Source organism: Leptonychotes weddellii, chromosome 4 (assembly GCF_054177405.1).
Source record: "Leptonychotes weddellii isolate Sample4059 chromosome 4, ASM5417740v2, whole genome shotgun sequence".
NCBI lineage: Eukaryota > Metazoa > Chordata > Mammalia > Carnivora > Phocidae > Leptonychotes > Leptonychotes weddellii.
This window is the reverse complement of record NC_138372.1, coordinates 130,734,055-130,748,102: the sequence shown is the minus strand read 5'-3', so window position 1 is coordinate 130,748,102 and position 14,048 is coordinate 130,734,055. Positions and strand designations below refer to the sequence as shown.

Genomic DNA, 14,048 nt, shown 5'->3' with positions numbered 1-14,048 from the left:
TCCATGTATCTGAATTCTACCTACATCAAGGCCTTGTAAAGTCACAGCATCTTTCTGGGTACCTTCCAGGCCCGACAACTTACAATGATCTCGTCTTCCATTTTGAAGCACAAAAGCTCTTACCACTCATTTAACATTTAGTTTGTATTGCTAGTGTCTTTTTCATCTTTAAAGTTCTTAGATTTTAAACCATTTGGGACCAACTAGGTCCCCTACTTATTTGCCCTATACTTAACTCCCAGAGTTTCCTGTTTAAAGCAGGACCTCAAATATTTACAGAGTGACCGAAAATAATTTTTAAAATCTCAGATGAACATTTAGAATGACAACTCCTCCACACCAGCAGTGATAAAAGCCAGCAATGAGCACTACTCTAAAGTTAACTGCTCCACTTAAGCAGGGGAGACACACATTCAGATTTGCCCAGGATAGTCCTGGTTTCCTGCTGGTTTTCCAGCTTAGTAATAATGTTCACTTTCACTCTCAAAAGCATCTTGACTTAAGTAATACATTATATGGTCATTCTGCCTGTAGGGCACTTTGGACTGTGATAAGAGCAGAAACCAAAGCAAGCAGCATTCTCTCCTCTACAGAGTGATCCTGCTCTACAACACCATGTCTTCATCATCAATGTCCTTTGAATTTCACGTGGGAGGTTCAAACATTTTGGTGATGCACAGCTTCAGATAAAGGTACTGAAGTTGAATGCAATTTGAGATTCTTTAGAAGAAAAAACAATCATAGATATTCAATACAATTGTGACTCTACCCAGCAGTTTAAGAACAAAAGGGAGAGTTTTCTAAAGAGAAAAGAAAATTCAATGAGTTCCCATAGGAGTAGAAGTAATCAAGATATAGTGTGTGAGTTCGTTTATACTATAATTGTTTTGCTATTTTCTGAATAAAATAATAAAGAACATTCATACCATTTCAATTTTTCTGAATAAATACATATTACTTTCACGACTGTTTAGAATTAGAAATGTGATGCCTTCTGATCCTCTTAGTGCCTAATGTACATTAAATTGACTAACCACTGCATAAATGTTTTAAAACCTACATTCATTTTCACAGTTGGCTGGCTGAAATGATCAGTTTCATAAATGAATGTCAGTGGTATCTAAACAGTAATAACCTTTTACTGCAAAGTAAGATTTTGCTCTATAAGTAATGAGTAAAATTATTAAATGTAATCTTATATTATGTTTCATTACTGGCAGCTTGTCATAAAAAAGGAATTAAGGTAGCAAATTTTCATTTATTTTCATAGAGTAGATCAACATTTTCACTCATTTGTAGTGAAACCTACTCAATCTAATCTCTTCTGAGGGTAGTTTTAATTACATTACATCATTCAATACAGGGTTGAGAGTTCATATTCCAAACTGTTCCCTCCCTAAACTCTTCAATTTTAAAGGTATCTGGGGAAATGTTAAGTTCAACTAACGTAACTATACAAAATGAAAACTATCAAATGCATATCTTGGGCCCAGGATCACTCTCAAGTGTTTGGAAATGATTTTATGAGACTATTTAGGTTACCTCTAAGTTACTAGTTCAAATATGGCCCGAGTTGGTAGTAACTAAAAAGGATTAGCTTTGTTGCTATTTCAGAGATTTATATCATTAGCAGTTAATACTTAAATATCAATTACGCTGAAATTATTGATAATTCTATCATTGCTAAGGACTTGCTGAACTCAGATGGCAAGAGCTGTAACATTTGGAAAAACACAAAAGCATCTGGATGAATTATGGTAAAGGTTAATATCTGATATTGAGTGGAACTTTTCATCAACTACTTTTCAGTCCTCAATCTCACTATTTCATAAGTACCACATAATTTCACATTCACCTGAATAAAAGCAATTACAATTTGATATTTGGTTGTTTCTAGTTGTTTTATGTAAAGAATAAAGACCCATTTGTCATCAAGGGTCTCCCCCCTTCAACTGTGCCTTCAGATGGCAAACTCCGGCAGAGACAGAACATTCTGTAAAGCACAACAAAGCAACCAGACGTTGGCATTATCAAATGGGCTCTCCCTTCATGATCAAGTATTTACTCTAAAGGTCAGCATTCTCTAAGTTTCGTTCCTGAAAAGATAATTAAGATATAAATTTTTTTAAATAGAAAGGAAGGCTTCTAGGCAAACTAGTTTTTGTATAATCTCCTTCTACTTAAGTGGAAAGGCAACACACAATCCTAAAGATATATAAAAGCAACTGTTTACCAACATGGTTAATCTGAATATCATCCCCACGTATTCTGTGTACATTTTCATTCTAGAAACAGGGAACTAAACAACCCCACTAAAGATGTTTCAATTGGCAAGTACCTGGTAATATATATCCCAATCTATCCAATTTTTAAATATCCTCAAATTTATTTGGCATAATTTATAATTTCATACTATACACTTATTCTAATTCCATTGTTACATACTTTTTTCACTGTCACAAACTTACTAAAGTTACTTGTTTAATTTTTTCAATTATTTTAATAAAGTTAGGATCAGTGGTTGTTTCAAAGCAAAACAATTTTCCTTTTCAAATTTTTTCTTCTCACAATTTCCTGATACTCCAATGTCTTTTGCCTATCGACTTATCTAGGCATAGAATTCTAGATTTTGAGTTATTTTCTCTTAGTGCTTGAAGATATTATACCATTTTTTTCCTGGCATCTGCTCTCAGTCCACTTTCATTTCTTTGTAGATGATCTATTTTATTAAAAATTTATCTTTAAAAAAATTTACCTTTAGCTCTTAATGGCTCCTCTTTGGCATAATGCAATTTTACCAAAATGTGTCTAGAGATGGATTTGTTCTTTTTTATTCTGCTTGGCACCCAATGTGCTTTTTCAATGTGAGGGATCATGTCTTTCTCCAATAACTGAATATTTTCTGCCATTTGCTAGGTCTCTGATTTTTTTAACCATTATGTTTTTAACCCATGCTATATTCTTATGCCATTCTGTTGCTGTTTTTATAATGCACTCAGACATACTTAGTTGATAAAAAGGTATTCTTATCACCCTTTCAATTTTTTTAAAGATTTTATTTATTTATTTGTGCGAGAGAGAACATGAGTTGGGGGGAGCAGCAGAGGGAGAAGCAGGCTCCCCACTGAGCAGGGTGCCCGATGCAGGGCTTAATCCCAGGACCCTGAGATCATGACCTGAGCCGAAGGCAGAAGGCAGACACTTAACCAGCTGAGCCACCCAGGTGCCCCTCCCTTTTAATTTTTAAAATGAAAGTATGTAGATACCAAATCTCTTTATTCTCCTATTCTTTCTTCCATCCTTATTGTTTCTTCAGTAATGACCAATGTTAACATGCATGAGTGCATGTGTGTATGCATCTGTGTAAAATCCCGTAGGAAAATTCTTCCCTTCATCTGGCCTGAATATCAGTGGTTCTATGTTCCACTCCATGAGTCAACAGAGGAAAAGCCTCTTCTCTCTTCCACCTTTCTTTCAAATATGGAAGGCAGCTGTTGTGAATAATTATACAACCATCAATCAATGAATTTATTTGCACTTTCTTTTATGGTTCAAAATAAAAATGTATATGCTATAGAAGTACAACAAAAAGAGACCTAAAGGGGGTATCAGGAGGCATTAACTCAAGTCCTGTTACTTCAAAGATTTGAAACTTAAGATGAACAAGCTGCTTATCTTATTTAGTTGCTTCACCTCTAAATGGAGGCAATGAAAAACAAGTCATAAAGTTAATATGAACACTGTGACTTCATGTTACTCAAATAACACCTCCTCAGCAAAGTTTCCCTTAAGCCTCCTGTGTCCTTCCAAAATTCATGCATTAGTCCTCATAACTAATGTCATGATTTTAGGAGATGAGGCCTTTGGGAGGTGATTAGATCAGGAGGACAGAGTCCTCATGATTGGGATTAGTGCCTTTAGAAGAGACACCTCTAGCATCTTCCAACACTTGAGAATACAACAAGAAATATGTGATCCAAAAGAGGGCCCTCAACCAACCATGCTGGCACCTTGACCTCTGACTTCTAGCCTCCAGAACTGTAAGATATAAATTTCTGTCATTTATAAGCCACTCAGTCTGTGGTATTTCATTATAGTAGCCTGAACAGACAGGGACACCGAAGTAGTTGCTTGCTCTGTCTGTGATGTCATAGTGTGAGTATATAACACCTTATTACAATGCTTATAACAATGTATTTTAATAAACAGTATGTGATTTCCTCAGCGGCATGGACTGTCTTATTCATCTTTGGATCCTAAGAGACAAGCACAGCACCTTGCACATAGTAAGCACCCACTAAAGGTAACTGAAGGAAACAAACACATACAAATCATACTTAAGTGGGAAACTACCACCACTATCCATTTTCTAGTTGGTTTTTTTTAAGATTTTATTTATTTGACCGAGAGAGACACAGCGAGAGAGGGAACACAAGCAGGGGGAGTGAGAGGGAGAAGCAGGCTCCCCACTGAGCAGGGAGCCTGATGTGGGGCTTGATCCCAGGACCCTGAGATCATGACCTGAGCTAAAGGCAGACACTTAACAACTGAGACACCCAGGCATCGCCCCCATTTTCTAGTTGTTTAAAAACTTTCATATCTGCTCTTTTTAGCTTACTCAATCCCTTAAGGTGATGGAAAAGATGAGGCTCATCATGTGGTAACCAAATTCTAGCACTATTAATTCCTTAAAGTAGGCAGTATATAATCAAAACACTAAGCCCTTCCTAATTAGCACACAACACAGACTAATTTTAAGTTCCACCTTTTACTAGCCCTTTCCACAGCCTACAATCATGCACATATTTCCCCATCCTCAAAATCCTTCCTCAAGCCTTCCTCACCCTCTAGGGAACATCTTATTGCTCTCCTACCTTTACCCTATACATTTCATGGAGATTAGTTAAGACTTGTAGACTTCACTTCTGTGTTCCCATTTGGTTTCTGATCGAGGCAATCTGCTTCCCATTTAATGACACAAAGGATACAATCTTCCTCTCCCAATTTTCCAGCCCAGTTTTTTCTCCTCAGCTCTGAATCTCTCAACTTGGAACCTTTAACCAACTCATGCTTGAGCCCATAGTAGAGTAAGGGAACAGCCAAATTATCTCACCCAGAGAATACTGTGGTAGGAAAGGACCAGCAGGACAGAGACTCCAAGGTCAGAACTAGAAGGGACAGGGCACAGAAGAAATAAGCAGAAGTCAATGATAGTGGGCAACTCAGCAGACATTGTCATGAAGATACAACCACATCTGAGGTCTTGACAGGATGACCATACCCTTCAGAGGATGACCACATGGGACAGTACTCAAGAGCTCCAGAAGTTGGATAATACAGGAAGAAAGGGAGGAGAAGGAAATCCTGAATGATCAAAATTATATCTTAAATGACCAAAAACTTCCTAAAATTACCACATAAACTTGGAATTAACTAAAATAAGTTTTCCAGTAGAATGAGGGCCCAAATGGAAGATAAGTTCTGCAGAAGAAAAAATAAGAAAATCCTCTTTCTCACACATCTGTGTTTTATAGCTAGAAAATCTGTGCTCGCACTACCTGATTTTGGCCCTCACTGCCTCCCTGATATTTTCTCATTCCCCTTTGCTGACTCCTGCTATTGTTCACCCCTTTGATAGTATGGTATTATCATCCTCAAGGGTTCTGTCCTTCTGACCTTCTCACCTCACCATATAAGTCTCCTTGAGCAATCTTCATTCCCCTGGCTTCGAGTATCTTGCAAAAAATAAATAAATAAATAATCTCATCTGGCTACTCCACTGCTTCAACAACTATAAGTAGGTGTTATGGGCTGAAACATGTGCCCCACAAATTCATATGTTGAAATCTTAACCCCCAGTACTTCCAAATGTGACTATATTTGGAAATAGGGTCTTTAAAGCGTTAATTATGTTAAAATGAGGTCATTATGGTGGGCCCTAATTCAAGATGACCATGTGCTTATGAGAAGAGGAAATTTGGACACAGACACGTACAAAGAGAAGATTATGTGAACACACAGAGAAGATGATCATCTATGAGCCAAGGCGAGAAGCCACAAAAGAAACCAAGGCTTCTGATGCCTTGGTCTCATACTTCTAACCTCCAGGAATGTGAGAAAATAAATTTCTGTTGTTGAAGCCACTCAGTCTGTGGCACTTTGTGATGGCAGCTGTAACAAACTGTAACAAACCAAGAGAGTAGCTTTCAAAATTAAGTTCAAACTTCACACACAAGAGCCATCCTGATCTCACACCTGCTTCTCTCTCTAACCTCATCTCCCATCTCTGCGAGTTTCTGGCACTCATTGCATAATTTACTTGCACAATGTTACTTTGCACAGGCAGTTCCCTTACCAAAAATGCCTGTCCACTGGTACTTTATTCTAATACCTTCCTATCACTCAAAGCACATTTACAAGCAATGCTTATTAAAATAATGTTAACATGTATTATGTATTCAAGCACCAAGAATGATCACTGTGCTAGGCCCCAGGGATAGAGAGAGAATGTCCCCATTTAAATGAAATGACTTCTTTATTTTATTTTATTATGTTATGTTAGTCACCATACATCATTAGTTTTTGATGTAGTGATCCACGATTCATTGTTTTTGTTATAGCACCACCCTGTGCACTCCTCCATCACTGTACTTACATAAGAATGTAATAATTCTTTCTTGTCTGAAGGCCTTAATTTTTTTTAAATCTATCCTATTAAGTATCTATTATGCACTACCTTTATAAAGCACCTACTATGCTAAGCACCATCTATGAAGTACTTCATCTCAGCCCTGTGAGATATGTACTATTATTATTATTGCAATTTTACAAATGGGAGTTCAGCCCCAAAGGTAAACTAAGATGACACAGGTGGTTAAGTGGCAGGGCTGGTCATCAAGCCTAATTTGTTAGATTCCAATCACCTTCTTATACCACTTCTCCTTGGAATGTGTAAGTTCCTGGGAGGCTGGAGCTCTATATTCCCAGCCCTTGGTAAAGTACTAGGAAAAAAAATTCATGAGTTTGAGTAGATAAATAAATAATGACAGAATAAGTCTCTTTAACATGAATGCCTTAAATTCAGTTGAAGCAAATGAGAAATAACTGGGTTGAAAAGCATAGGAAAGATGGTCCACCATGTCTGGTTAAGAGCAAGGAATCACATACATGGGTTCCCTCCGCATAGCCTCTATTCAGCAGCTTTGTGAACTGAGCCAAAGTATTTTGCTCCTCTGAACTTGGATTTATCACTGGTGTCATGAGGATATTTTGCACATTAACGGAGGGATGCCAAGGCAACATGCTTAGCATGACATGAGACACAGTACCAAGTAAGTGTTGGATGCAGTTACTATCATTAGGTTGTGACTTCTCTACTTGAAATGAGACTAGCAGCTCATCAGATGATTTTAAGAAAAAATCTATTAGAGCAAGAACATTCTCCTCAAGAAAGACTGAAAGATGTTCATTGGGAAAAAAATGAAAAATGGCAACTTCTCCAAGGTGTTCGTGTCATGACCAGTGAAAAGCAGAGTGTTTTGAAAACTTTTACCAAGTAATATGGCATGTGTTATACTCATTAAACATCTCTTGAATGTAACAATCAATTCCAGATGGTAATGTGAACAATTCACAGATAGGTTACATAAGCAATCAAGATTACAGATTTACTCCCATCTTGAGAATCAACATACATTTCTATTTTCATTTTTCCACTGATGATCTCTCTCTTCTCTTGGTATTTCATGTCCAGCTGGTTTTGACTTTTAAATTTCACTTCAACCATTATTTTACCTTGATATTAGCCCTCATTGGCAGCAGTTCTGCCATATTTTTCTCTAAGATACATTTGATATAATATATTAATAACCTAATAGAATGGAAGAGCTGGTTTCAAATCCAGATCTTGTGATTCATCAGCCTTTCTCAGAAATAAAATATGTACCAAGCACTGTGCTAAGCTCTCTATATTCTTACCACTCCTGTTCAACAGAGTACTGAAAATCCTAGCCAGAGCAGTCAGGCTAGAAAATGAAATAAAAGGTACTCTAATAGAAAACAGTAAAACTGTCTTTGTTTGCAGATGCTATGATATTATGTAGAAGAAATCCTAAAGACTCCTCCAAAAACCTTCTAGCACTAATCAATAAATTCAGTAAAGTCAACATACAAAAAGCAGTCATGTTTCTGTACACCAACAACAAAACATCTGAAAAAGAAATAAAGGAAGCAATTTCATTCACCAGCACATCAAAAACAAAGTTCTTAGGACTAAATGTAACCAACGAGGTGAAAGTTCTCTACACTGAAAACAGTAAGACTTTGATTAAAGAAACTGAAGGCACAAACAAATGGGAAGATATCCTATGTTCATTGATCAGAAGAATTAATGTTGTCAAAATATCCATATTACCCATCTATAAATTTAATGTAATCCCTATCAAAATTCCAATGACATTTTTCACAGAAATAGAAAAACAACAATCCTAAAATTTGTATGAAACCACAAAAGATGTCAAATGGCCAATGGAATCCCCCCAAAAAGAACAAAGCTGGATGCATCACACTTTCTGATTTCAAACTATATTACAAAGCTTATAGTAATCAAAACAGTATAGTACCAGCATAAAAACAGATACTTAGGCCAAGGGAACAAAATCTAGATCCCAGAAATAAACCCTCACATATATGGCCAACTAATTGACAAGTAAGCAAGAATACTCAATGGAGAAGGGATAGTGTCTTCAATACTGTTGGAAAAACTGGACAATTACATGTAGAAGAATGAAACTGGACCCCTATCTTGCACCACTCATAAAAGTAAACTCAAAATGGATGAAAGATTTAAATTTATGAATTGAAACTGTAGGGGTGCCTGGGTGGCTCAGTTGTTAAACATCTGCCTTTGGCTCAGGTCATGATCCCAGGGTCCTGGGATCGAGCCCCTCATCGGGTTCCCTGCTCAGCAGGAAGTCTGCTTCTCCCTCTCCCACTCCCCCTGCTTGTGTTTCCTCTCTTGCTGTGTCTCTCTCTGTCAAATAAGTAAATAAAATCTTAAAAAAAAAAAGAACTGAAACTGTAAAACTCCAAGGAAAAAACTAAGGGAAAAACCTTTTTACCTTGGTCTTGGCAGTGATTTCCCGGATATGACACCAAAAACACAACAAAAGGAAAAAAAATAAGTGGGACTACACTAAACTAAAAAGCTTCTGAAGCTTTTTAGCAAAAGAAACTCAGTGAAATGAAAAGGCAACCTACAAAAGGAGAGGAAATATTTATAAGTTATATATCTAATAAAGGGTTAATATCCAAAATATATAAAGAACTCATATAACTCAACAGCAAAAAAATTAATAACCTAATTACAAAATGGGCACAGGAACTGAATAGACATTTTTTTTAAAGAAGACATACAAATGGTCAACAGGTACATGAAAAGGTGCTCAACATCACTAATCATCAAGGAAATGCAAATCGAAACCACAATGAGATATCACTTCACCAATTACAATAGCTATCATTAAAACAACAAGAGATAAGTATTGGCAAGAATATGGGAAAAAAAGAATTCTAGTGCACTATTGGTGGGAGTACAAATTAGTACAGCCACTATGAAAAACAGTATGCATGTTCTTCAAAACCTAAAAATAAAACTATCATATGATCCAGCAATCCCACTTCTGAGTATATATCTAAAGAAACTGAAATCAGTTATCTCATAGAGATATCAGTTCTCTTGTATTCATTGCATCACTACTCATAACAGTGAGTAGTAAAGACATGGAAACAGCCTAAGTGTCTGTCAGTGGATGAATGGATAAAAAAGATGTGAGATACACACACACACACACACACACACACACACACACACACACAGGAATATTATTTAGCCATGAGAAAGGAAATCCTGCTATTTGTTACAACTTGGGATGGATCTTGAGGGCATTATGCTAAGTGAAGTAAGTCAGACAGAGAAAGACAAATACTTTATAATAACACTTAAAATATAATATCACTTATATATCACTTATAAGATCTAAAAAAAGGACCAACTCAGAGATATAGTAAAGTAGTAAAGTGGTGGTTGGTTGGGGTGGGAAAAATGGGGAGATATTGGTCAAAGGGTACAAACTTCAAGTTATAAGATTAAACAAGTCTAGGGATCTAATGCACAGTATGGTAAGTACAGTTAATAATCTGTTTCATATACTCGAATGTTGCTAATTTAGTAGATTTTAGGTGTTCTCACCACAAAAAAGAAATAACTATGGTGGTAATCATTTTGCAATTTATAAATGTACCAAATCAACATGTCTTACGTAAACCTTAATACCATAAAACCTTACACGATGTTATGTGTCAATTATATCTCAATAAAGCTCAATAAAAAACATTATACTATCATAGAAGTCAATTCTTAGATAAAAATCTAGTTAGTACTGGTTGATTTAGATAAGGACAAAGAATAAGAGAAGGTCTTAGGCTCTATTCACACAAAAAGCACCTTTTACCTTTGGTGGAGGAATAAATTCAACACATTCCAGCCATATGGTTAAAAAGCACTTTCCACATATTGCGCATTTTCTTCCCTGAGAGATTATGTTCCTGACCTGTGGGTGCTGTTCTATGACGTGCATTATGAAAGGATTCTTTCCTGCTAGCTCATTCATTATAAATCTTGATGTTATTTCCTAGATTAAAAAAAATGGTTTCTCAGATTATTTTTAAGATAACTATTTTATATTACAATTGACATTTCACTAATTGACATTTTTGGCCTATTTCTCACAGTTAATTATCCATTATATATATGTTATAAATTATATTGCTAGTGACTGACATTATAAATTCATTTTCAATAATATAAGGAAAACAAGTTACTTCCATTTCAATATCTCCATGTCTTTTATGTACAGGAATCCAAATTAATAAAAATTTACATCATTAAAGTTTAGGTTAAAATTCTGTACCTCTCATTAAAATAAGCAAGGTATAAATTATGGGTTCAAAAAATAAAATAAAATAAAATAAGCAAGGACTGTACAAATATTCAGACTGGACTCAAAAATTGAGTCTGTCATATTTACTAACGTCTACATCCTTACTACTTAAACTATGACTCATGGACCAATAGCATCTGCATCACCTCAAAACCTATTAGAAATGCAGACTTCCTGGGGTGCCTGGGTGGCTCGGTTGGTTAATCTTCCAACATCTGATTTCAGCTCAGGTCCTGATCTCAGGGTCCTGAGACTGAGCCAAGCACCAGAGTCCGCGCCCAGCTGGGGGTCTGCTTCTCTCCTCCCTCTCCCTCTACCCTTCCCCCTGCTGCCTCTCTCCCTCTTTCTCTCAAATAAATAAATATTAAAAAAAAAAAAGAATAAGAAGAAAGAAATGCAGACTTCCACCTGCACCCCAGACCTACTAAACCAGAAGCTGCAATTTAAAAAGTTCCCCAGGCAATCAGTATGCCTGTTGAACTTTGAGACGCACTGGTCTAAGTTACCCACTGCAGCGAGTACTGGAATAGAGTCATATTGGTAAAGAGCACTGATTTCTATTACCCAAATCTCTGAATTCAATAGGTATTACACCTATCCACCCAGCTATATCCAGAAACTTCACTTTAGGTAATAATTAGAATATTAAATAACAAAAGGGGTGGTGAGAAAATATAAGCTGGCTTTTGCCATGACCACCAACAATATCATCATCTTGAAGTAAAATACTATATAATACATAAAATCAAATCTTCACTGATGAAGCAAACAAGATAAACACTTGATTTACTCCACTAAAGGAGCCTCATTGTTTGTGCCGGTAGCATGGAAGTCCTGTATAAATGTTACACAAACACTGCGTGAATTTTAACAGTTTGTGGGACTTTTTTTTTTTTTTTCTGGCCAAAGTGAAAGATTTCCTTCTGGTATTATAATAGCCCACATCAGGCTCTAATAGGAATCTTTGGGAATATATACATACATACATATGTACATACATAATCTTCACTCATTCACCCCAATTAAAATCTTAAAAAATAACAACAAAATTCTATAACTTGTTGCCTCCCTGTTCCTTATTACTTTATCCCTTCCATTTACCAAGCATCTGAGAAAGCTGCCTTTCTACAGCGAACAGCCTTAAGCTTGGGTTTCTTAAGTGTCTGATCCTTCAACAGCACAACCTCCTACCTACTTCAGCTCTTTCTCCTGGATGGTTACATAATAAGGTCAACCTTTCTGAAAAAATACTCTTTCACACTAATATTACCAGGACTCCTAAATTAGATGTCCATTATCAAATCCTTTTCTTTAACTACTTACACAGAGCAGAGTTTGTGATTCAGAATGAAACACTGATTTTAGAGGCAAGTTTTTAGCTACCAGATCTCAATGGCTAGGTCTCACAATAAAGCAGAAAACAAATAAGGATTCACTCCCAAAACAGCAGATGGTAGAAAAATTTGCTGAAATACATCGGACCTATTTATAAATAGGTCACAATTCATACAGTTCACTTTTTCCATTTATGGTTTCTGGAAACCAAACATGTTTGTTGCATTTGATATGTCTCTTGACAACTATTACGTTACCCATTAATTATGTTCCTCTCCTACTTGCTGCCAATATATTACTTTGGAAGAATAACATACACCACTGAAACATAAAGTTATGACTTGGAACTGCTAGTATATATAAAGTAAGATACTATTAGCATGACCACTAGTATCTTTCAGGACACCTCTTAAAGATACAGGCAATGCAGTCTTCGATAGCATAAGACTTAATGATGGCCTAATTCTAGTGTTTAAAAGTCAAGAAATCTTTTGTGAACAAATAAATTGTTCCTTTTGAATAGTTTATATGCTATTTTGTTAGAACATTTGTTAGCTAACTGTATGTACATCAGAGATTATTCCTATGCTTAACCATCATATATTAAAATCAGTTTCAGCCGAATTCTTCTATTTTCCTTACATATGATTATTTAATTTTAATTTTAAAATTATCCATATACAAATTATATCTTTATAAATACTAAAAATTATAAAATGTACAACAAATATGAAGGTTTAGAAGGAATGATGAACTTTGAAACTGATGCATTATCAAACATTACTGTGTATATGACAGACACTAAAACATCATCAAGAGGAAAGATTCTGAGGGGGGAAAGATGGCGGAGGAGTAGGGGACCCTATTTCAACTGGTCACCCAAATTGAGCTGGATATCTACCAGACCACTCTGAGCACCCACGAAACCAGCCTGAGATGTAAGAAGATCTGGATCTCTACAACCGCAGGCGGTTGGTTTTGAGGTACGAAGTGGAGAGCCGTGATTCTGCGGGCAGATATCAGAGAATAAACGGCAGCAGGAGGGTGCCTGGCCATGGGGATCCTACACCGACGGTGAGTGACAGCCTTGCAGCTGCGGAGGGGGCACAGACTCGCAGACCGGTAGCAGCAGGGAAAGGACTTTAGGGCAGCCCCCAGGTCAGAAACCCAGAGCAGTGGGGACACACACGCCCACGAACTGGGAGCTGCTCGCAGTTTTAGAAGCACAAAGGGCAGAGATGTGCCCCCACCTGGAGGCAGGACTGGGAGCGCTGCAGAGGGGCGCACAACCTAGGCCGCTGCAGCCACACGGACAGAAACGGAGATGGTGTGGCCTGGAGAGCTCACTGAAGAACAGACTGTGGTCTCTCTGCTCTGAGGCAGAGGATTGGAAAGGGTCTCTTCTCTGACTCGCGGAAGAGATGCGGAAAGCCCCCAGGGAAAGCCGCCAGAGAACAAAAGCCCCAAAGACTGATTCCCACTGAGCCCATCCCCCGCCACAGGGGGGCAGGGCAACTCCGCCCAAACAGGGTTGCCTGAGTAACGGCGCGGCAGGCCCCTCCCACAGAAGACAGGCTGGGAAAACAAGAGGCCAGCAACCCTAAGGTCCCAAGAAAACAGGTGCATCTTGCTTGGGTTCTGGTCAATAATTTGAACTCTATACATTCCCTCAAACACCCATCAACAGAATGACTAGGAGGAGGAGCCCCCAAA

At 37.2% G+C, this 14,048-nt stretch overlaps 1 protein-coding gene across 1 annotated transcript in view; it reads right to left on the bottom strand.

The window, feature by feature from the left end:
* LRRC69 (leucine rich repeat containing 69) overlaps positions 1 to 14,048 on the bottom strand; it is a 71,832-nt gene that overhangs the window by 5,957 nt on the left and 51,827 nt on the right. The window contains exon 7 of the mRNA XM_081817129.1: positions 10,512 to 10,691. Coding sequence (XP_081673255.1) covers positions 10,512 to 10,691 — 180 coding nt within the window. The remainder of the gene's footprint in view (positions 1 to 10,511; positions 10,692 to 14,048) is intronic.